Source organism: Carcharodon carcharias, chromosome 21 (genome assembly GCF_017639515.1).
Source record: "Carcharodon carcharias isolate sCarCar2 chromosome 21, sCarCar2.pri, whole genome shotgun sequence".
NCBI classification, from domain to species: domain Eukaryota; kingdom Metazoa; phylum Chordata; class Chondrichthyes; order Lamniformes; family Lamnidae; genus Carcharodon; species Carcharodon carcharias.
In genome coordinates this window covers 66,025,904-66,050,136 of record NC_054487.1, presented here as the reverse complement: position 1 = coordinate 66,050,136, position 24,233 = coordinate 66,025,904, and the positions used below count along the sequence as shown (strand labels likewise).

General features: G+C 42.5%; 1 protein-coding gene across 1 annotated transcript in view; it reads left to right on the top strand.

Annotated features, from left to right (window-relative positions):
- The first annotated feature begins 4,911 nt into the window (after positions 1-4,911).
- The window catches only part of slc6a15 (solute carrier family 6 member 15), a 32,320-nt gene continuing 12,998 nt past the window's right edge, over positions 4,912-24,233 (top strand). Inside the window, exons 1-4 of the mRNA XM_041215943.1 lie at positions 4,912-5,283; positions 6,018-6,175; positions 13,183-13,309; positions 13,402-13,583. Coding sequence (XP_041071877.1) covers positions 4,992-5,283; positions 6,018-6,175; positions 13,183-13,309; positions 13,402-13,583 — 759 coding nt within the window. The 5' untranslated portion in view covers positions 4,912-4,991. The remainder of the gene's footprint in view (positions 5,284-6,017; positions 6,176-13,182; positions 13,310-13,401; positions 13,584-24,233) is intronic.

Sequence of the window (24,233 nt, the reverse complement as noted above, 5' to 3'; positions counted from 1 at the left end):
CAAAGATACATAAAACCTCAAATGTCTCTGTTCCTGTACTCCCTCTAAGTTGTACCATTTCTATGCAAGTTTTTCAAGGGGGTTGGAAGTGGGTTTATATCCAATTGGAAAATTCTGAACATCTCAGGAATTATATGGATGGAAGACACCAGCAGCTTTCATTCCAAGGATGTCTCTTGTTGATTGACATGGAGCAGTATCTACACAGATTACTCCCATATCCCTGGTCTGTGGCCATGAAGATCATATGGCGCTAGCTATGCATCAGTAATAAACATACTATATTTAGGAAAGCAATTAAACAACGCAACCTGCATTTATATAGCATATTTAAAGTAGTGTAACATCCCAAGGCACTTCCAGTATGCAAGGCAAAGATGCACATTGGTCACCTAGCTTTGGAGGCAGGGGCAGGACACCAGTTCATTTCTCTGAAGTCATTGTCAAGAAGTTGTTAGCAAGCTCTGATACATGTCAACATTCATTTTTAAGAGAAAAGGTAACATAATGGAAAAAAAAACATACTTTTGACTGCTAGTTTCCATGAGAAACTGATGCAAAAGACATAATACTGACAAAGAAAAACATTATTATTTTTCTTTCAAAACTCACGGCACCTTCAACATTAATGTAAGAGTACCCAACAGTTTCTCTACCAGGACAAAAACAAAAAAAACCAGGAAAAACTCAGCAGGTCTGACAGCATCTGCGGAGAGCCACACAGTTGATGTTTCGAGTCCATACGACCCTTCATCAGAACTAAGGAAATAGAAAAATGGGGTGAAATATAAGCTAGTAGAGTGGGGTGGGACAGGTGGACCTGGATAGAGGGCCAGTGATAGGTGAAGGCAAAGAAGAGATTGCCAAAGGTGTCATAGATAAAAGGACAAAGGGGTGTTGACGGTGGTGATATTGGGCAGAATTTTGCCCTTGGTGGGCGGGCGGGCAGCCGAACTCGGCCGCTGAAACGGGCCGCGCCACCATTTTAAGTGGGCGTGCCAATAGGGCCCGCCCAGCAGGCTGCCTGACGAGAAGAGTTACCCGATTTCTGTGCGTGGGAGGGATTCCCCAACTGTCAAAGTGCGCTCTTTCACGCATGCATGCACACTGCTCCCTGTGGCTGTCTCAGGGAGATCGCTGACAGTGCTTCAAAGTGTCAAAATAGAAAAATAAAAAAAAATCAATATGCCCCCTTCATGTGACAATGTCACATGAGATGGGACATGTTAATAAATCTCACATAAAGTTTATTTAAGATTTTTAAAACGGACATGAAACCTCATCCCGCCAGTAACAGGTCGACGGGCGGGCAGCTGATTTTGCTGTCCACCCGCCTTCCTGAATATTTAAATGGGGCGGGATGACGTCGGGGGTTCCTCCCGATGTCATCCTGATTAATTTTCCTGTCAACGAGCAGGCCCCACCCCCAAATCACCGACGGAAAAATTCAGGCTATTATCTAAGGAATGTGCTAATGGGGACATTAAGGGCAGCAAGCAGGACAAGCTAGTGGCAGATGGCCTTAGTGGGGGTGGGGGGAAAGGGGGGGAAGGGATCAAAATGGGCTAAAAGGTGGAGATAAAACAATAGATCGAAATAAATTTAAAAATAGGTGGAAAAAGAAAAATATATTTGTAAAAAATTATAAATTATTGGAAAAAGGGGGATTGGGAAGGGGGTGGGAATGGAGGAGAGAGTTCATGATCTGATATTGTTGAACTCAATATTAAGTCTGGAAGGCTGTAAAGTGCCTAGTCGGAAAATGAGGTGCTGTTCCTCCAGTTTGCGTTGAGCTTCACTGGAACATTGCAGCAGGTCAAGGACCGACATGAGGGCATGAGAGCAGGGTGGTGTGTTGAAATGGCAAGCGACAGGGAGGTCTGTGTCATGCTTGCAGACAGACCGAAGGTTTTCCACAAAGCGATCACCCAGTCTGTGTTTGTTCTCTCCAATGTAGAGGAGACCGCATTTACCAGAATCTACCAGAATCATTAAGGTGTGGTTCACCTTTGAAGGCCATTCATTGCATCTGGTAGTGTCTTTGAAGGTTGGAGATGGCTTAGATCTTCATTTTCTTGATGACCAAATTAATAAAATTTTATAGCCTAGAAGAGGCCATTCAGCCATCAGGCCTGAAAGAGTTATCCATTCAGGCCCATTCCCTTCCCTTTCCCCCTAAACTCTTAAATATTTTCCACTAATTATCAACTTTCCATTTAAATATTATTATAGACATATATCCTAATAACCCTCTGCATTTTAAAAAACCCTAACCCTTTCTTTGGTGACAATCTGAAATTCAAGCCCGCTGGTTATTTCCTTACAAGCAGCAGAAATAGTTTTATTCTATTAATTTTATCGAAACCTCTCTTAAGTGGGCTTTATCACATCTCGTCTTAAGCTTCTCATATTGAGAATATTATAAGTTTAAAAGCTTATGAATATAGAAAGTGATAAACCTCAAGCTTATGCCGGAGGTGTTACTTGTTCAACTCAAGTTTGAGGTGCAGTGATGGAAATACATGGTTAAAAAAATAAATATTGTTATTGGTCTTTCTAGGTTTATAATCTCTTCACATAATCCCTTCCTATACACACTGCTAAGTAAACAAAATAATTGCTCAGATTGGACACCAAAATACCCCTATTGCTTCAAAAGCTAATGCTTTGAATACTACAATCAAGTTTTTGCACGATAATCAAATTTAGGAACAAAGGAGCAGGGTTAGGATTTCAACACATTTTGAATCTGATCCACCATTTTGTTAGCCATAGAGGGGGGGATCTATTTTTTAAAGCACAATTTCCTAGCCTTTCTTTATATTCTTCAATACCCTTGTTTCCAAGTAAGCATCTGTTTTCCTTTTATAACGGCAATTGATTAATGACCTCCTAAGATAGTGTATTCTACAAACAAATCATTTTAGTTTATTTAACAGCACATTATACACATTTTACCATTCTTCAGCATGATTGTCTAACCTTAGTTCGAACAGAAAATAAATTAAGAAATCAGACATTAATTCACGGGAGGAGAAAATCTCTATATAAAATCAATTTTGGACTCAAGCCCAACTACCATCTTGTAATTTTCAGTACATAATTACAGTAGAACTGAGCTCGGCATAGTTACACAGATTAGGAGGGAGCATTCAATGGGATGCAGTCCTCTTGCCCTTGTACAGTGTGACATTTTTTAAATCAGCTTCTTTAGAATTATTTAAAAAAAAAACTACATATTCCATCACCCCTGACAAGCTGCTGGTTAGATAAAGAATGACAGTTTCTTAGACGATACTGGACAGGTATAACTCAGATGGAAAACAGTTTTCCATTTTTTTTGTGGAACACAAGGCAAACCATTAAACAACTGATAAAATGTATAACTTTTCCATCAGCAAAATCAATCCTTTTGCTGCCAGTGCAAAGATTTTTGCAATGTAGGAAATTCACATTTATTTCAAACCATTTCCATTACTTTGGGGAGTGTCACTTACAAGTTTCAGTGATTACTCAGTCTATAGCTAGCTAATTTTACAATAAAGGACAGCAATGCCTTGGCAAGAGCAACCTCCATTACTCTACCCTTGAACGTTTCTTTGACGAAATTGAATTATTATTACAATCCCATTCTTCAAATGTCATGTGTTGCTTACTAGTGTTATGCATTTCTCACGCAGCATTTGAAACCACAAGAACTGTTTAAATAATTTACAGATCCTGAAAGATTTTTGTGTGTTGAGCCTTTGATCTAATTGGCTCAGATTTTTTTTTACTCCTGCAATGTTGGATAACACAACTATTTTATGTTAATTCGTTTCTTACCATTTGTAAAAGGTACCTTTGGTGGCTAGGAACAACTTGCTCTGAGGTTGGACACCTCACAGCACTTAATGCAGGAATTGCTGAGACTTGACGACTCTTTTGATTTAGCAGTTAAATTGCCAATATTATACATGCTTTCACTACACAGTTTTGCCATCTTTTTGTGCAAGCAAAGCAAATGCGTTGTTCCTTGGTTGGGAAAAGCTCACACATTGCTGCTTTAATCTAATTAATTCAAGAGTTGCATTGATCAGTTGCTTTCTCCAAACAGCCACAATCGTTATGCGCAGTAGGAACAGGAACAGTTTACTAATGAAATACACAACTTACATTAACTATTTCTTAGACTGCACTTCTCTGTATCTGGATTTTTCCCACTTTCATTACATCAAGAATTAACCTCCTGACTGGCCTCTCCTTGATAATTCAGAAACTCCAATTAATCAAATTTCTGTGGCCTATGCCCTCTTACTGATACTTATGTCCATCCCCATCAGACTCAACTGGCTCAGTAACCCCCAGAATATTATTTTCAAGGACCTCGTCTTCAAATTACCCCATAAACTTATATCTCTCAAACTGACCAGCGTCTTTCGACCATGTGACCTGGCATCCATCTTCCACTCACCTGACTCCTTATTCTATCTTATTCTGTCATTTGGGATAGATGCTTCAGTCACTACACTCCTTCCTTCGGGATATCTCCCCAAACTACACCCCCACTTGCTCTCAAATGCTGCTTAAAACTCTTGGACCATGCCTTTGGTCCGTTGCTTTAATCCCTCCTGCCACTGCTCATCCAGCATCTGAAACTTTATGGTAGGTGAAGGGTGTTATACAAATGCAAAGCTATTACTTTGCAGACGATCTTCAAGAATAATATGAAGAGTGCAAGTTATTGTGTCAATTACAAGTTTTTAAAATGTTGGATCAACTACTGCTTCTAATATTTGTTGTTCTGGTGACCAAACTGTAATTGTTTTCTCCAGCAGGTTTTGAAGTACAGAATACCGTTTCAGACTCACTTCACCTCAGACCTTCAGTAGCTGTCTTCTGTTTGTCTGTTGGTAATCATCCCTCGCCTGTTTGCATCAAGTTACACTTGGCTGAAAGTGTTGTTGCTAGACTTTTGTACAGTGTTACAGAATCCGTTTCTAGTGTTTCCAATGCCTAAAAATAGCAAAGTTGCAAAGAGGGAACTGGATGAAGATGTCACAGAGTCTGTCAAGGATCTTCTTTCCAATGAGGACATGAATGATGATCATTTTAAGAAGAGTGCATTATATGTTGATGATCCCCAGACTGACAAAGATGTGGACATTGAAGAAGGATCTGATACTGAAGATGAAAGGCCTGCCTGGAATAGCAAACTTCAATATATTCTGGCACAGGTTGGATTCTCGGTTGGTTTAGGCAATGTATGGAGATTCCCATATTTATGTCAAAAAAATGGTGGAGGTAAGTGTGAAACCACCAAAATAATCCACCTTAGATCTAATAAGCACATTAAGCAATAAAATAGTGTACTCCTAAATGGAGACATGATTTAGCTTGCATAAAATAGTTCTTTGTATTTTTCAAAACCTTGTCATTACTGTGACCACTGGGTCCTGTGTTTGAAATTTAGAAAACTTACTGCGTTATCTTATAATTTAAGCATAGTTAGATTCCTTATGGTTGGGAGGATTATAATCTGCATTCCAATTTCAAATGTATGTGCAGCCAAGTTTAATAATTTAATTGGACGTGGAGTTTTGTGATCACTTCCAAGCCTAAGATGTGTATTATGAAGCCTGCTTATTGTATAATGACACAGGAATTCTCTGTTTTTAATAAAACAGTTTTTCTTGCACATTTATGAAATGTTATGCACACAGTTTAAAAAATTTCAGATTGTGTGAATGCATCTCACTTTGAATAGCTGCATATTAAATTCAAATGGTTTTTAACATTGGTGAAAATATATCTACATGAAACAAGAGAATGAAATTCTGATCTTATAAGCAACCTCTACCAAAGTGAAAAGTATGTCACAAAATTGATGAATCAAAGTTAACAAGTTTCATAAAAATATGATGTTATTGCTCTGTAGGACCTTTTATTTAATCAGATATTTGTTAAAACTAAGCTGCACAAAGGATTACAATGGGATGGTGAAGGCAGGTTATAAAACCATATTTTCTCTTCTTCAGGTGCCTACCTCGTGCCTTATTTGCTTTTGCTGCTTGTTATTGGGATTCCACTGTTTTTCTTGGAGCTTGCAGTGGGTCAAAGAATCAGACGAGGCAGCATTGGTGTGTGGAATTTCATCAGCCCAAGACTTGGAGGAATAGGATTTTCAAGCTGCATTGTATGTTGATTTTTTTAAATTTTTTTTTTGTTTTGTCTGCGTAAATTTACAAAGCATGAGTAAGTAATGCCCCTGGGAATAATTTGATTTTCCCCACAGTCCAGTTCCTCTTTCATAGAACATAAAAAGTTCTTGGCAAAATACTGCGGATGCTGGAAATCTGCAACAAAAACAAAAAATGCTGGAAAAACTCAGCTTGTCTGACAGCATCTGTGGAGAGAAAGATAGAGTTAACGTTTCGAGTCCGCATGACTCTGGTTCAGAGATAAAAAGTTCTTTCTTCCTGATGCAATTTAATAGCCAGCTCTTTTTGCAAATTGGTCAAAAATGCACTGAGGTGATTGCTTGCAGTTATGTGAGGGTCAGGCTGTTTGAATAACTAGCATGAGATCTCAGTGCAGCTTTGGCCTTCCATTAGCTGCTTTCCTGATGTGAAATGCAGTGTCTTTTTGCAGCAACATCAGAGTTACTGCAGCAAGATAAATTTTAAAGACCATTTAGAGCAATGGTACTCATTGGGCAGAATTTTCCCCCCGTTGGGGGGAGGTTGAAGAGCGGGCGCGTCTCTGATTTGGTGCCCCCCGATTGGGGGTGCGCTGCCATTTTATGTGGGAGGGCCAATTAAGGCCGGCCCAGCATGACGTCCTCACGGAAGCGCTGTGCACTCCCTGTGCAGGCTGGTGGGTTGGGGGGGGGGGGGCGGGGGATTTTCTGAGCTGAGAGTGCACTCTTTCGCGCATGCGCATGGCTAAGTGCTGCCTCAGGGAGATCGGCTGTACAATTAAAAATCTGAAAAATAGAAAAATAAAATCCGTGGCATGTCCCCTCATGTGACACTGCAACATGAGTTGGGACATGTCCATAACTTTTACACACACTTTAATTACATTTTTAAAAACCTACATGAAACCTGATCATGCCCGCGGTTGAGGTTTCACGCTTTTTCTAATGCCCGCCAGGGCTCCCGGCCTGCCCGCCAACCCTAAGGTTGGACAGGCAGGTCCATTAATTAGTTTAATGACTCTGTAGATGGCCTCAATTGGCCATTGACAGGTCGGTGGGTGCACAGCTGATTCTGCTGAGCCCCCGCCTACCTGAAAATTTAAATGGGGCGCGGTGACATTGGGAGTTCTGCCCGACGTCATCCCTTGTCATTTTAAGCATCGTTGAGCGGGCCCCGCCCCCCCACTCACCGACTGGGAAATCCTGGCCATTATGTATCCTGTGGGCCACTTGAGGCCCTCAATTGTCTTTAGTGCGGTCTGCTTGCTGCCTCATTCCCACTCACTGACTCTCCCCTCTTGCTCCCTCACTCGCCTCCTCTCTCTCGCTGGCTGCTCACAGCAGAGAGAAGCAGCAAGAGTAAGCAGGAAGGTTGGCAAGCGGGAGGTCAGTACAAAGAGTTAGTAAGTTATTAAACACATGAATAACTGTACATTTGGTGGTCTTATATTATCATTTTTTTGTATTTTACACATCGGGTTCCCTTTTTGAAGAAATAAATAGCAATGAATCTATGGGAGGAATTTTACAGTCCTCCGCCAGCACATTGGCAGGTGTGGGGGTGGGGTGGGAAGGCAGTTGCCAGTAAAATTCCCCAGGTGGCCTTCCCACTGCCCTCCTGCCTGCCCCTGACCTGTCTGCAACCTTACGGGGGTGAGGCCCAAGCAGTCTATCTACCCTAGCCTCAACTGAGGCCCCTAAGTGGCCAATTATTGGCCTCAATTAAGAGGCTGGCGGGAGAAGTTCAGGGACAGAGGGGAAGCCAGCAGATCATCCTATTTGGGCCTTAGGAAGGAAGGTGGGGGATGGCAGGGTGCTTCAAGGCCCCCTTTTCCACATTGGGTGCCCCGCCCCTCCCCGTTCAAGGTCTGCTCCCTGAGGATGCTACCCACCCCCCCGGGCCTCTCCATCAAGACCCTAACTCCCTTTGGTCTCACTTCCCTCCCTGCCATCAGATCTCCCACACTTACCTGCTCCTGGACTATGGGACTTAGAATCTGAAGACTGCCTATAGTCCCAGCCCGGATACTGCTGTTGCTGACGGTGTGGGACTACAGAGTTGCTAGCCAATCAGTTTGGTTGGCAGTTCTCTTGACTTCCTATCAAGTGAGCAAGTCCCGTCTCCAGCCAGTAATGCTCCTCACAGCTTTAAGTGGCTGTGGGGCTGCAGTGATGGGCGGGGATGTATTCCCAACCGACTCCGGGAAGCAGGGTGGGAAATCCTGTTATCCGAAAAATCATGCTTTATTATTATTTTTAAAGTCTACTTGCAACCTGATTAAAAATTCCTGATAATCCAATTAGCCCTCACTAGTGGCTTAGAGGAAGCAAGAGTTTCAAAATCTTACACCACAAGAAATGAAAAGTAAACAGCAGCAAAAAACCAATGTAAATGCACAACTGCAAAGTCAGGGACTGTGGACCCATGACTTCTCAACCATTACTCTCCACAAGGCCTTGATATAGTGCTTGATGGGTAAATCGACCTTATAATGTCTGTTTGACCAAAGACTAGTTGTTATTTCATGAACTGTAATTCTCCAAAAGTTAGTATTAAAAATCTCATACTTTTTTTTGCTATTTGCTATTTTGCTTTTGGGGTTGGAAAAACTTGCAAACACCACAGGATGAAACAGTTCTAATTCTGTTTGTTAAATGTCTGCTGTTCCTATGAAGGATGGTGGGCTGTCCCCAGTAGCTGCCCACCAATCAGAGGGCCAGCAGGTCAGCGGTCTCAGCAGCACCCCTGCTAGCAATGACCATTGCTGGGGCTGCACTTGCAGGGTGAGGGCGCATCAATGGCTGTACACCCTCAAGGTCAGGTAAGTAGGTCTGGTGATGTCAAGGCCAATCAGGCAGGCTTGAACAAGTGGGGATGGGGGTGTGGTGGTGGTTGTGGTGGTGGTGGTGGGGAGGTTGCTGAGCACAGGAGGTGCTTTTGAAATGGGCTGGCCATTGTCCCCAGGTGAGGGGGGGGGGTGGGGGGGGTGGGGTGGGGTGGGTAGGGGGTTGGCGATGGGGCACCTCTGTGGGCCAAAGAGTTAGCAAAAAGGAGTGTTCCTCCTCCCCAGAGCTCACTGTGAGGCTGTCAGGGTGTAACTGGTGGTTTCTCCACATGGTGGAGGGATCCCCAAGTGCTGGTAAAATGCCAGCAGAAGAGGAAAGCAGCCCTTAATTGTTCACTTAAGTTGTTCAGTTCAGCTTTGGTGGGTGGGCAGAATGCCCAGAATGCCACCTTTGCTGCCATTGGCAGTGGGAAAATGATGGACATGCCTCCTGCTGTTTTCCCTATGCCATTTTGCCAGACTTCCTGCTTTGCAGCCCATCCCCATAAGCCTGGTAAAATCCTGCTTGTGAAGTTGTAGAGAGAGCCGAGTGTATCTAACAATAACTGGTAACCATGGGGTAGGAGTTATTGCTGAGCAGGCGGGTGCGCGGCCATCCCACTCGAGCATAAAATGACGGGTGATGATGTCGGGCGAGCGTCCTGACATTACGCACTCGCACGATATTTCGGTCGGTGGGCGCATGCGGGAATCGGCAGCGCGCCCACCGACAATGAAAAGGCTTATTACGGCCATTACCAATGAAACTGATTAAAATTTTTCACTGCCCGTCCAACCTTAAGGTTTCGATCCGTCATTAAAAGAAATTTAAAAATTTCGCTCTAATTTCTAACATGTCTAACAGTCGCATGAGGGGACACCTGTTTTAACATTTCAAAAAATCTTTGTTTTTAATTGTCAAAACTCGCATGTGCAAACTTGCGCTCTCGCCCTCCTCCCCCCCCACCGCACAGGCAGCGCTGAGGCACGTGTTTCACGCTGGGAGATCCTTAATTGGCCCACCAGCGTGAAATTGCGGTCCGGCCTTGATCGCGGGCAGCAATCGGCTTCTCGACCGCTCCCGCCTGTCCCCGCCGAGCCCGCCTGACGAGGGAAAAATTCTGGCCCGTGATACAGGTCAGTATCTGGATCAGCATTTCACTTTTCTTATCCCTCTCTCCCCAGAACCTCCTGGGCTTGGTCTTATATGTCTAGCTTCTCTTTTCTGCCCAGCGCTAGGAAGGGTCATAACTCCACTTTCTCACCCTCTAGCCCATCAGGGTTGTTGCATAATGATATCAGAAACAAAGCTGAATTTGTCTTCATTGTTGATTTAGTTCTTTCCATTCATTATAAACATTCTCGTAATGCTGTACCATTATGAGAATTATCACTGACTATTTGTAATATAGTACCAAAGATAACATATATGATTAATGTAGGAACAAAAGGCACAGCACATAAAGGCTCAAGCTTTCTTGCTTAAACTTCCGATTTATAGTTGCATTTCATCTAGTTGCTCTTGATTGATTTCGTTTTCCCATGTGATTCACTTGAACCTCAGTCCCCCGAGCTGCAGATTGCACTGCTTTCAATAGTTCCACTTGCCTGAGGCATATGAAGATCAGACTCCCGATTTGAAGCCTTACTGTCTCTCCCCACTGTTAGCTGCTGCCTAATATCCCTTCCTTGTCCATGCTCCAGCCTAAGAATTGTTGCTGTCTCCCTGTTTCCAATCTGCCTCATCTAAAAGCTGGTTGTTAACCCCTGCCTCCCCTCACAACCCCCCACCGCCCCGCAACAACCCTGCTGCCGCCACTGCTTGCTGCCCTTTACCCCACTCCCAAGGGAGAGCACAATGCCACATCCTCACCTGTGAACTGGGAGCCAGCATTAATTTCTTCAAGTCATTTGTTGCATTTTTTATTTAGATAGTAAAAGCACCTTAAGTGCTTTAGGGAATTTCAAGCTAGCTAGGTCATATTTGGGAACTTAGCAATAGGGCCTCTGTATGAGCCGTGGCAGCTTACCACAAAAGGTGTTCTTCACATTTAGAGCATATATACTGCATTTGCTGATAATATATATTTGCTTATACTTTATTTATTGGCATAAAGTTCATTATACACCTCCTATTGATTCCAGACCCTGGTAATTCCAATAATTTACCAGTCAATGTTCCCATCCCCACTTCCCAGAATCTCCCTCATGCGACCTCCTCCCATGCCTCCACACCCAATTACTTTGCCGAATACCCAGGTCCCAACACAGCGCAGCCTTAGCACCTCCCTCCCACTGATTCTAGATTCTCCTTCTACTCCCATACTCTAGATCCCTCACTCCCAGGCTCAAGAAACCCCTCTCTGTAATATTCCTAAACCTCAACACCCCTCTGATCCGCCACTCTCCCAGGAGTCTCAGGCTCCAGAACCACTCTCCCAATGTCACCCCTACCTACCAATCATCTGGGATACTCTATCATCTTTCTGTATATTTTGCACTTTAAGAAGCATTTAGACAAAAAAATCAGTGCATAGCTAAACAGACATAATGATCAAGACTCACAGATTTACAACTTCAGGGAAATATGGACTTATCCAGTCAAACTGGAAAATCTTCGATAATAGAATGCACTAAAAATCCAGTTTGGCTGTCTTCATCACCATAAATTGGCGTTTGGTACATTTTCCTTAAAATAAAATGGCATATTCTCTGAATGTCAGCAGTGCCTTGGGAAATACACACCCCATGGCTGTTCACAGTTAACAGAGGCTAGATTATTTTAAAAGAACAGGATAATACATTGTGCAACACCAATATTCTGCTGTTGAAGTGCAGCTATATGCAACTTCGGGAGAAATTTTAACACCTAAGGGCAGGTGGGAGGTAAAAATTTTTAAATCCTCAAACTTGACCTCAAACCTGCCCACTCCTGATTTTAATGAGGGAGGGGTTGTGGCAGGGGGTTGCATGCGCCTCTGTTTCATTTGGACGCTAATTTTTAACACATGGAACCTGTGAGTCCAGAGTCTCAGGAATGCCAAAAGGAGGTGAGAAGAACTGGATACATGTGGCAAGTGTCTTCATTGCACTGCAGAGAGTAGGAAAAGCAGGAGTGTTATGCCCAATCCCAACTAGTTGACCCCTCCGATTCAACTGCCACAATGTCCAAGCTCCCCATGATGTCCAATTCGCCACTGCCACCCGCACCCGCCAAGTAAATATCGAAACTTTAGTGTGCGCTTTTAAGGTGAAAAGATGCCTTTGGTTCTTGGTACCTTCTTGTTCAATTGGAAACTAATTGTATGATCCAGATCTTTAGGCCAATTCCAGGCCAGATTGGCTTTTGTTGTTCTGTACTTTTTAAACTGCAAATCCTGAAATCAATTAGAAAACGTTTCCTGTTGATGAGGCAATAAATAATTGTTGTTTTTAACTTTGAACCAGAAATTTGCACGTTTGATAGCTTGACACAGAAATGAATGTGCCCCAAATCCTTTAGAAATAAAAGATATATACACAAAGGTACATACCACAGTGCAGGTTCCTGTCAAAGTTGCGTCACTGCTTCAATCTCTCAGTTGCCCTTCATATACACAAAGCACAACACAGATTTCCCCCCAGTTTGACACAATCCTGCTTTGCTTTCACACTCCAACATTGACTTATTTGAAGGTCTTCACATTCAATTGAAGTGCAAAAATCCCAAAGAGTGCTTATTGTTTTTCTACACCTAAATATGTGGAGATCAGATCAGATCCGAATAAAATTGCTGCAATCCTTTCATCAGTGGTTATAATAAATAGAATAGACTACTAAGGTGATTTCTTCCTCATTCATCAAAAGTCATATTGTTGATAACAAACAACAATTTTGGTGGTCATGACTCAGATGACTTGACAGGCACAAATTTTTGATCTAGAAAATTGGAAAAATATAGAATGCTTTAATTTTGTGCACTTGTATCAACTCGCTAAGAGGCATTAACTCTGGTAGAAGACATTTGATATGTCTATGTTTAAGTACTTGATATTGCACAGCATAATTTGCAGATTATAATTGTTCTAAATGAAAAGGATTTTATTTTTAAATATTGTTCGTTAGAAAAAAGTCAGTGGGGTATCTTCAATTCATCCCAGTGAAAGGATTATAAAATATGTCTTGCTGTTTTGATTGTAGGTGTGTTTCTTTGTAGCTCTGTACTACAATGTCATTATTGGCTGGAGCTTCTTTTATTTGTCCAAGTCCTTTCAGCATCCATTACCATGGGATCAGTGTCCCTTGGAGAAAAATGGCACAAAGACCTGTGAGTATCCAACAGTAATATCCTGTTGTTACACGAAATGTCATTTTGTGTTAAGTCATGTGAACAATGTGATGTCTTCCTGTTTCTTTCAGTTGTTGTGCCTGAATGTGAAAAAAGCTCTGCCACTACTTATTTCTGGTACCGAGAAGCGCTGGATATATCTAACTCCATCTCAGAAAGTGGGGGTCTGAATTGGAAGATGACTATCTGCCTGTTCATAGCCTGGCTTATGGTCTGTCTTGCCATGATCAAAGGCATTCAATCTTCAGGAAAGGTTTGTGGTTTTCTTGGCTGCTTAAGTTAATTAAGAAATTAAGATTTCTGCCTTTAATTTGAGTTTAAAAGACCTTCTTCCCAATGAGGCAAATTATTTCCTTCCTGTTCACATCTGAAAATATGAATGACTGTATTTAGTCATTTTTATATAGAATATTGTCAAGTAGAAATTACAGTCTTGAAAATTTTGACACTTGCTCAGTGGAAGCACAAATTGGAGGATTTAGAAATCAGTGTGCTTAATTCGTAGCACTGTCTATGTTCTGGTCATTAATTTTAATATTCTGGGAATCTAGTCCTCATTTAGCATGAAGAATTGTCAACCTGGCTAGATATTTTAAATTTAGGGGCGAGAATACTTCATATTTCTTAACAGTTAATTAATGTATACAAGTTATATTCCAAAATCAACCCTTTCACTTCGGGCTGATGGGCTGTTAAGTAGACCTAGCCAAGCCATGAACAAAACTTTAGCAGCTTTTGTTACTATGTTTCTAACCTGGGCTTGGACTAAGTTTGATGCACAAAATGGTTAGGGGAAATTTCACAAATTAAATGCTTAAGCTAATTTATGGTATGTCCTTGATTTGAATTTGAGTTGAATTATATGAGGATTCACTTAATCAGAATACTACAGCAACCACTGAACAATAGGTAGAGAGACTACAACGGAGTAGTTAGTGAAGCAACGTGACATTTGTGCCCTTCCAGCTATATCCCTCGCAACTTTGCAGCCTCTTTGAACATAAGAGATAGGAGCAGGAGTAAAAGCACACAGCCTGTCGAGCATGCTCCGCCATTCAGTACAATTATGGCTGATCATGGGCTTCAACCCCATTTTCCTGCCTGCTCCCCATATCCCTTAATTTCCTGAGAGGCCCAAAAATCTGTCTATTCCAGCCAAAAATGCACTCAACCATGGAGCATCCATAATCCTCTGGGGTAGGGAATTCGCTTGTTCACTCGTTCACAGATCCCTTTCACTCAGAATGAGGATTAATCTTATATGTAAATTTGATTACTGTCTCCTTTTTCCTGGACTTCACCAGTAAAAATTCAGGTTTGTTACATGTTTTGTTTATTTAGAATAGCTCAGTTGCAGTTTTGGTTCTTAGGGTCAAGATATAATCCTGCTTTAACATTCCTGGCTCGCATCTATCTCCTCCCACTCCCAGGCAGTTTTAAAGTATCCATCTCACAGCTCGTGGTATCTCCTCTCTTCTTGCTGCACTCAAAATAGTGCACATTTCTTCCTTCCATATACCAAAAGCATTTTTTTTAGCCTCCAAGAAAACAATGCCAATTTTTGTCTCATTACCCCAACATTTACAACTGTAAGTACAATCAGGTGGAAGAATAATTAAAATATCCAAGCAGGAGCCAAGTGACATTGCCAGGACTCTTATACCAGTTATGTGTTAATTTGCACTGAACTATTACTTTCCTGACCTGCCCACAAACCATAGGTGATACAAGTCAAAAGAAGGCTAATGTGGCACAATTTAAAGGCCCCCTTGTTGGAAGCATGATTTCTTCAGTCTCTCGGGAGTTCTGAGCCTTAAACGCTGCTATAAGTCCTACTCTTTGCTACTGTCTGTCATCAGATATGCTGTTGAAATCTGCTGCTCTATGTAAGTCGAAATGCTTTCTTTAAGCTGCATGCTGTATACCCCTGTTAGGCATTTGCCCTGCCAGATTTTGCACCTCCCCAAATGACAAGCAACTCACTGATAGCGTGCCTTCTCCATTTAAATGTGACTATAACGATTAAAATCAGTCAGGCCTCCCGGCAGTGTTCTCAGGCATTCCTGCTGCACCCAAGTTAGCCACTGTATCTTTTCACTCTATCTTTCTCTCTCGAAGCTTCCCCTTCCTCTCGCATCCATCCTCAGTTGGATCTCTCTTCCTTTCCCTTCGCTCAACAGTATGGGATAAATTTTCATTTTCGCCACCTGAATGGCAGTCATGGAATGAAAACCAGAAAGCTTTTACAAAGGGCAGGAGTTTGGTCTCGGTTGCAGATCACACTGTCAGTGAACATAAGAATTGACCCCCGTTGGGGAGAATTTTCTCCCTGTTGGGCGGGCCGGTCGGGAGCAGGCGTGGGCAGGCGCGGAATCGATCGCTGCCTGTGATCGGCGGCGCACCGCCATTTTACATGGGCAGGCCAATGGGCGTGGCGTGCACCTGGTAGCGCTCAATGCTACCTGTGTGGGCAGGGGTAGGAGGGAGAGTCGGGGTCTGCGTACGCACAAAAGAGTGCAGAAATCTCCCTGAGGCATGGAGCTGCCTCAGGGTGATTAAGTTCGGGTTTAACGCTTAAAATAAAGAAAGTTAAAAATCATTTACACATGTCCCCTCGTGTGACAGTGTCACATGAGCTGGGACATGTTTATAAAATGTTTAAAAAATTTTTATTTATTCAATTAAACCTCATCCTGCTCGTGGATGAGGCTTCATGCAAAATGCGAAGGCCGCTTGGGCTCTTCACCTGCGCGCCAACCTTAAGGTTGGATGAGCAGCGCTGTCAACTTGTTTAATTGGCTTATAATGGCCTTAAAAGGCCTTTGATAGTTCGGCGGGCGCGCAGCCGAATCCGGTGTGCGCCCGCCGAATGAAAGATGGAATGACGCGCGGTGTGGTCGGGACGCATGCCCGACATCACTGCGCATAATTTTACGCATCAGCGTGTGGGGCCCACCCTTGCACGCCGAACAGAAAATTCTGCCCCATGTGTTTGTTTCTCTGATTGCCAGGCGGCAGCAGTACTTAAATAAAGTCAGGAGCTTATTCACTGGAGATAGAATCCCTGAGCATACGTGCCTCAGGGGTCTATCCCACATGAAAAAAAGAAAGGTCTCCCTTTGTTTTGTGGCTTTGAGCCCCAGCTTTGCACAAGTTCAAAGGAGTTATAGTCTTTCCCATGAAAATATATTTTATCTGTTTATGTGGGAGTCTCTGAACATCGAACATTAGGTGATAGGTGAAGATCATGAGGTATGGGAGAGAAGACTGTACTTGAAGTTCATAAGGGGAGAGGAATTGAAGCTGGGTTAATGGGTATGTTTATGATTTATGTGAATATGTTACGTTTAACTCATTTTGAGAGTATGTTGGGAAGAGTTGCATGGGGATGAGGAACTGTCATGTCTGGTGTTCAACTATTTTCTCTCAAATTTGGTTGCCTAGAGGATGTGCTGTTAGGAAGAATTATTTTGTGCAATATGATTGATGAACATAAATAAAAAGGAATACACAGACACTAAACTCCAGGAAGGAGCAAATTGACAGAGAGACATGACAATCATGACTTATCAGCAGCCGACAGCCTGATCACACGTGACAACCACAAGAAATCATAATCCAAACATATCAGGATAAGCAGGTGGCCTTTGAAGGGATTTTGTTTTCCAGCATAATTCCCAGGATGTATTACCAGAAAAAATAAACAAGTTCCTGATAATCTCAGATCTGTCTTCACAGAATGAGCAGAATATACATTTCTACGGCCTCTATCAGTGGGCTTGACAGTGTCCTGCCTTATAAGAGCTGTCTTTCTAGTGAAACAAAAATTATTTGCGATATGTAATACTATGGCATTGAAATCATGTTTCCCAATATTAGTAAAGGACATGTGTTTGTATGGAAATCCATTGCCTGTGATTTCAAGAAAAACATTAAACTGCTTACTTGCTGCTTTTGTTGAACTGCAGATAGTGGATTTTCACAAAAGCACACTCATATATTTCGTTCCTTGACTTCTTCTGTCAAGTAACTTAGATAATATCAGTCTCTTTCTGCAGACAAAGGATAAATACAAATTCGCAAATTCCATTCTCAGGACAAAAGCCAAAAAGCAGCAAATGCTGGAAATCAGAAATGAAAACAGAAAATGCTGGAAATACTCAGTAGGTCAGGCAACATCTGTGTCGGAGACCTGAAACCTTAGGATAAAAGAAAAAAACTGCGGATGCTGGAAATCCAAAACAAAAACAAAAATACCTGGAAAAACTCAGCAGGTCTGACAGCATCTGCGAAGAGGAACACAGTTAACGTTTCGAGTCCATATGACTCTTCAACAGAACTAAGGAAAAATAGAAAAGAGGTGAAATATAAGCTGGTTTAAGGGGGGTGGGGTTGGGGTGGGACAGGTAGAGCTGGATTGAGGGCTAGTGATAGGTGGAGATAACGAAAAGATGTCACAGACAGAAGGACAAAGAAGTGTCGAAACTGGTGATATTATCCAAGGAATGTGATAATAAAGGTACAGATAGCCCTAGTGGGGTTGAGGTAGGGGGAAGGGATCGAAGTAGGTTAAAAGGCAGAGATAAAACAATGAATGAAAATACATTTAAAAATAAAGGAAATAGGTGGGAAAAGAAAAATCTATATAAATATTTGGAAAAATAGGGGATCGGAAAGGGGGTGGGGATGGAGGAGAGAGTTCATGATCTGAAATTGTTGAACTCGATATTCAGCCCGGAAGGCTGTAAAGTGCCTTGTCGGAAGATGAGGTGCTGTTCCTCCAGTTTGCATTGAGCTTCACTAGAACAATGCAGCAGGCTAAGGATGGACATGTGGGCATGAGAGGAGGGTGGAGTGTTGAAATGGCAAGTGACGGAGATCTGGGTCATGCTTGCGGACAGACCGAACGTGTTCTGCAAAGCGGTCACCCAGTCTGCGTTTGGTCTCTCCAATGTAGAGGAAACCGCATTAGGAGCAGCAAATGCAGTAGACTAAATTGAGGGAAGTGCTAGTGAAATGCTGCTTCACTTGAAAGGAGTGTTTGAAACCTTAACTCTGTTTTTCTCTCCACAGATGCTGCCAGACCTGCTGAGTATTTCTAGCATGTTCTGTTTAATTCCACTTTAAATTTTGAGTTATGATATTGCCAGTGTTGCCACTTCAACAAAACACTTTTCCCTGTATACACACAATTCATACAGATGTAGATTGGACCTCAGTGATCCATCTATAACTATAAAGGTGAGCTGGTCAGATAACAGTCTGATTTCCAGATCCTAAATTGATGGTGATATAGTAGGGCATCCAATTATTCCCTTCCTTGTTTTCCACCAGATTTTTTGCAGAATAACTCTTACATAGAATGGATGGAATTTAATGCTCCCCCTAATTCTGGTAAATTCAGGGGAGCATGCCTGTGGCTTGGGGTTGGGGGGATGCAGGGGTGGCCCTCTCACTTTGGCAGCCTATGCTCAAACAGAGGTACTAGTTGTGGCAAAGGGCCACCTACATGAGAAGACCCTGCCTGGTCTGCTCCCGGTGGCACTTCTCAAGGACCTGCACATCTTTCCTAAAGTGTGGTGACCAGAACTAGATACAATACTCTAGCTGGAGCCTAACCAGAGCATTATACAAGTTCAGTATAACTTCCCTGCATCTGTACTCAATGCCTGTATTTATGAAGCCCAAGTATCCATATGCTTCGCTAACCACCCTCCCAGTATGTCCTGCCAGCTTCAAAGATTGATGCACATATTCGTGGGTTCCTGCACACTCTTTTAATTCTAGTATGGACTTGTCATTAAGTCCATACTGCCTCTTCCTTTCCCTCCTGCCAAAATGCATCACTTTATACTTCCCTGTATTTAATTCCATCTGCAACCTATCTACCAATTCCGCTAAGCTCTCCCTGTCCTGTTGCAGGTGATTCATATCATCCTCACTCTTTGCCACTCCTCCAAGTTTGGTATCATTGGCAAATTTTGAAATTCTACTACATATTTCATGATCCAAGCTATTTATATATAGCAAAAAAGAAGTGGTACTGGCTCTGATCCTTGGGGAACACCACTGTCTAGACCTTAGAAATATAGAAAGGTTACGGTGCAGAAAGAGGTCATTCAGTCCATCATGTCTGCTCCGGCTAATAAGAGAAAAAAGAAACTAGCCGCTCATTTTAATCCCACTTTCCAGCACCTGGTCCATAGCCTTGAAAGTTACACCAGTTCAGATGCAGATCCAGGTACTTTTTAAATGGATTGCGTGTTTCAGCCTCAACCACCAACTGAGGCAGTGAATCCCAGACGCCCACCAGCCTCTGGGTGAAAAAGTTTTTCCTCATGTCCTTTCCAATCCTTCTACCAATCATGTTAAGTCTATGCTCCCTTGTAATTGACCCCTCAGCTAGGGGAAACAAGTCTTTCCATGAGGACTCGAAACGTCAACTCTTTTCTTCTCCGCCGATGCTGCCAGACCTGAGTTTTTCCAGGTAATTCTGTGTTTGTGTTTTTTCTTTCCTGTCTACCCTATCTAGGCCTGTCATAATTTTGTACACCTCAATTAAGTTACCCCTTAGCCCCCTCTGTTCTAAGGCACCCCTATCTATTAAAGATTGAAAAATTAAAGCGAGCCCTTAGACCATAAGACATCAAAGCAGAAGTAGGCCATTTGGCCCATCAGGTCTTCTCCACCATTCCGTGAGATCGTGGCTGATCTGCTAATCCTCAGCTCCACTTTCCTGTCTTTTTCCATAACCCTTGATTCCTTTACTGATTAAAAATCCGTCTATCCCAGCCTTGAATATACTTAACAACCCAGCGTTTAAAGCCCTCTGTGGTAAAGAATTCCACAAATTCACTACCCTCTAGAGAAGAAATTCCTCCTCAACTCTGTCTTAAATGAGCGCCCCTTTACTCTGAGACTATGCCATCTGGTCCTAGACTCTCCCATAAGGGGAAACAACCTCTCACCATCTACCCTGTCAAGCCCCCTAAGAATCTTGTATGTTTCAATAAGGTAGCCTCTCATCCTTCTAAACTCCAATGAGTACAGGCCCAACCCCTTCTGCTATCTTTACCCCCACTTCCTTTAGGAATCTGGGATGCAAGCCACCATGACCCGGTGACTTATCTACCCCAAGAGTAGCCAGCCTTTCCAATACCTTGTTCCCACTTCACGGCTCAACAACTGCCCTGTTTTGCATAAGTCAACTCAGGGTTCAAAGAAAGATTAAATTGAAATGTTGTCATTTATATTTTCCTTTATTATTGTCTCAAGGATTTTGCTGTGCCATACAAACAAGACCAATTATCTGCCGTCCGCTTGGTGGGCTGTCTCTCCTTCATAGTTGCCCTCATTCTGGTTAACAATGTTCCACATATTTTTAATGAAGTATCAGGCAATTCTGTGGTGGAAAGCAATGAATAACTTAATTTATGGAGCTACAAAAAATATCTTATGTGATTTTTAGAAAGACGTGTTTGTGTAGTTTTTCATAACACCACAAGTAATGACTTTTGGAGAGCAGCGACTTCTGTTGTGGAGTAGTTAGCAATGCCCAGTGGACATCAAGGAGGTGAATGGAGTAGTTCATCCATTTTTTGGTGGCATTGAAAGGATTGTTGTGTCGGACACCACAAGAACTCCTTCAGATTAGTATTTGTGCAGGCCCCTGGCTGAAAGTGGCTTGATTGCTCCCATACAGCTATCCTTACCTAATTTCAGAGTAGAAATCATAGAAAGGACATATTCAGAGGAAAAGCATCCAAGATATTTTAGGAGCACTGAGTTCATTAAAAAAAGAGCCCCTTGGGAAGCCTCAGATTCTCATTTAAAGAATGAAATGAGCTTATAGACAGACTCCTCTATCTTAGAGGACTGTGCAGTATGCCCTTGGTGCACGCATAGTCAATAGACAGAAACTATGCTAACTATTCAAATCTCCTCATTCAACAAATGTAATAAAATAGGTTGATTTAATAGAAGCTGAACTGGCTCCAGTGTCTGGAGGCTGAATGGATATTTTTGGGTTTTCTCGTAATTTCGTCAGAGAAGTTCAAAGGTGATTCTTGGCTTTGATCATCAAAAGCAAGTGAAACCTATGTTCTGGATAGGAAAGATTATTAGAGAGCATGCTGTTCACCAAAATAAGTCACTGATATGGAACCCTTGAACAATTCCAGGGTTATGTTTCGTTGATGTAAAGCTATGACAGTGATCTAATATAAATGGTTTTTTTTAAAGAACCTGTGACATTTAAAACCACTAGAAAAAATGAAGCATTGATAAGATTTATTTTTTAAGACAACTCAGTGGAAAATCAAAGGTCAAAACGATGTTGATAAAACAACAGAAAAAATGAATCTATAGAATAGCTGACTGTGCAGAGGTGGGAGGTCCAAGGTTTGACCTCCCAATCTGTGCTCAGCCCGAGGGAAGTTACAGTTTGCTGTAGCATGCGGAGGGCAAGCAGCCATTTTTGCCCCTTCTTATTGCGATCAAGCAAACCCTGATAAAAGTCTGCCTGTGTCCACAACTGGGCCCTAACCTGGACGTTTGTTCATTGATGTTCCAAGCCAACTTTACCCTGTCTAAAGTTACCTTCATCCCACACAGGATCTCAGGTTTTAATTTTGGGTTCTTTCCTCTCTATCATCTATTTATAACCAGGGCATGTCTCCCCTGATCTTTGCTATGCCTTTGTATCCTGAATTTCCTGTATATCCATTCATGTGTGCATTTTGGCTGGCGTTGAGACCATTACTTCCAGCTGCTTATATTCCCTCACAATTGATTTAACTATCCATCGTCAGACCTTGCTAGGCTACATCAGTCACTATTGGGTCTTGCTGTGCTCTGCCAAAACTTCCTGTACTACAGGATGATCTTGGAATACAAAGATAATCCCTCGGTCCTTTTCTCCATTACTAATCACCTCCATAAACCCCTCTTATCTTCCCATTTCCCTCACAGTGTCAACAAGTATGAAGAGCTCCTGGTCATCTTTGTCAACAGCATTCGGGCCATCTATTCAGCTGCTTCTGCCACATGGCTGTCTTCCTCTTGCCCACCGAGCTGCACCTCCACCAAAGCTTCCTCTCCCTATCCCGGAAACCATATTTTTTCCTAACGCTCACCTTCCAGTCAACTAAATGTGACTTGAGCCCATAATCTAGGCTAACACCTCAGTGAATTTGTGAGGGACTATATTCTTCCTTATCCAACTATGACAGAATATCATAAACAATGGTTTCTCATTCCATCCACAGATCATTACATCTGGATTCCCCTAAGGATCTACCTTTGTCCTCCTTTCTTATTTATATACATTATTTACACAGTGACAACATCCAAAGACATGGGTTTAAGTTTCACACATATGTGGACCACATCAGCTCCACCCACCTCGACTCCTGCACTGTATACTATCAGACATGCATGCCTGAATGATCCGCATTTTTCTCCAGTTAAGCAATAGCAAGACAGCAGTCATTGCCCTCCCACAAAGTTCATACTGTCAGCACTGATTCCACCACTTTTCCCAGTCATTGTCTCAGGTTGAACCAGCTGTTCTCAACTATGGCATTCAGTTTGACTGATAACAGAGCTCCTAACCCATATCCTCTCCAACTATCTCCACGTTCAAAGCATCACACGTCCCTGTTCCACCAAAGCTTAGCTGCTGCCAAAACCATCATCCGTACCTTTGGTCTACTCTGGACTTTACCATCCTAGAGGTGTCTAGGCCGGCCATCCAATCTTCTTAATCGTCAGCTTATCCAAACCTTGATGCTGTCCTAATGTGAACCAGGTCCCATTCATCAATCAGCCTATGCTCACTGACCTGTACAGACCTCCAGTCCTCCATTGCTTGGCTCCATCCCTATCTCTGTAACTTTCACCAACCCTTCAACCTTCTGAGAATTGTGCCTTCCGCCAAATCTGACCGCTGTGCATCTCAAAACCTCTTTGCCTCACCATTGCCAGCTATGCCTTCAGTCAAGTAAGGCCCTAGTTGCTGGAATTCCTTCCGTAACCTCCTTTAAGACCCATCTCTTTGGCTTAGCTTTTGGTTACCTTCCTTACTATTTTGGCCTGGTATTGATTTTTGTCTTATGAAGCCTCTGTAAATAGTATTGAAACATTTCCCTATACACTGTAACCTGTCTAGTCTGGAAATGTATTGTTTGGAAACATCGGTTATCCAGAAATGTTTTGATCAAACCCAAGCAACTCATTGACTGGCCGCTCGACTGCTTGGGCACTACAACAAATTGAGAAGGCGTAGGCTCGGTAAAGATGATGTACATTTAATCCCTCCTTATTGTGGGCACAGTATTTTTGGAAGTGCAGTTTTACAGCAAGCTGAGTGGGTATCAAGCACAGTATTAAAGTGTTAAACATAACTCAAAAGTTGTGTTCGTATAATGCAAGGCTCGTAATCTATAGTAGTTAGTAGCCCTAAGATACTAAAGGTTTTCTTCAGGCTGCTACATTTTAAACATCGGAGGCCCTGCAGCTTATCCATCTTTCCAAATTAAGATCAATATAACTGTAAATATCTGCCATGATCTCCGCAGCGGGTGAAATTGATGCAATCAGTTTTTGACCTGCCTGCATTCCAACATCATTCAGTCATCCAGAAAGTTCTGAAATCCAGAAATGACTTGCTCCCAAGCATCCTGGACCAGAAAAGTTGCAGCATGTTAAAAGGAGTAGACAAATTCACCTTTTTGTTTCAGTGTGAACATCAGGCACCAGTGTGATTACCACCCCCCCACAACAGGAAAATTTGCTGGTGAAGCTCATTTTGAAGAATAGCCGCTTAGGTGACATGCCAGAAAGTGAATGTCATTTGTATGCCAGTTAGAAAGCCATTGACTTCAGGAGATTGGTAGGAAATTGA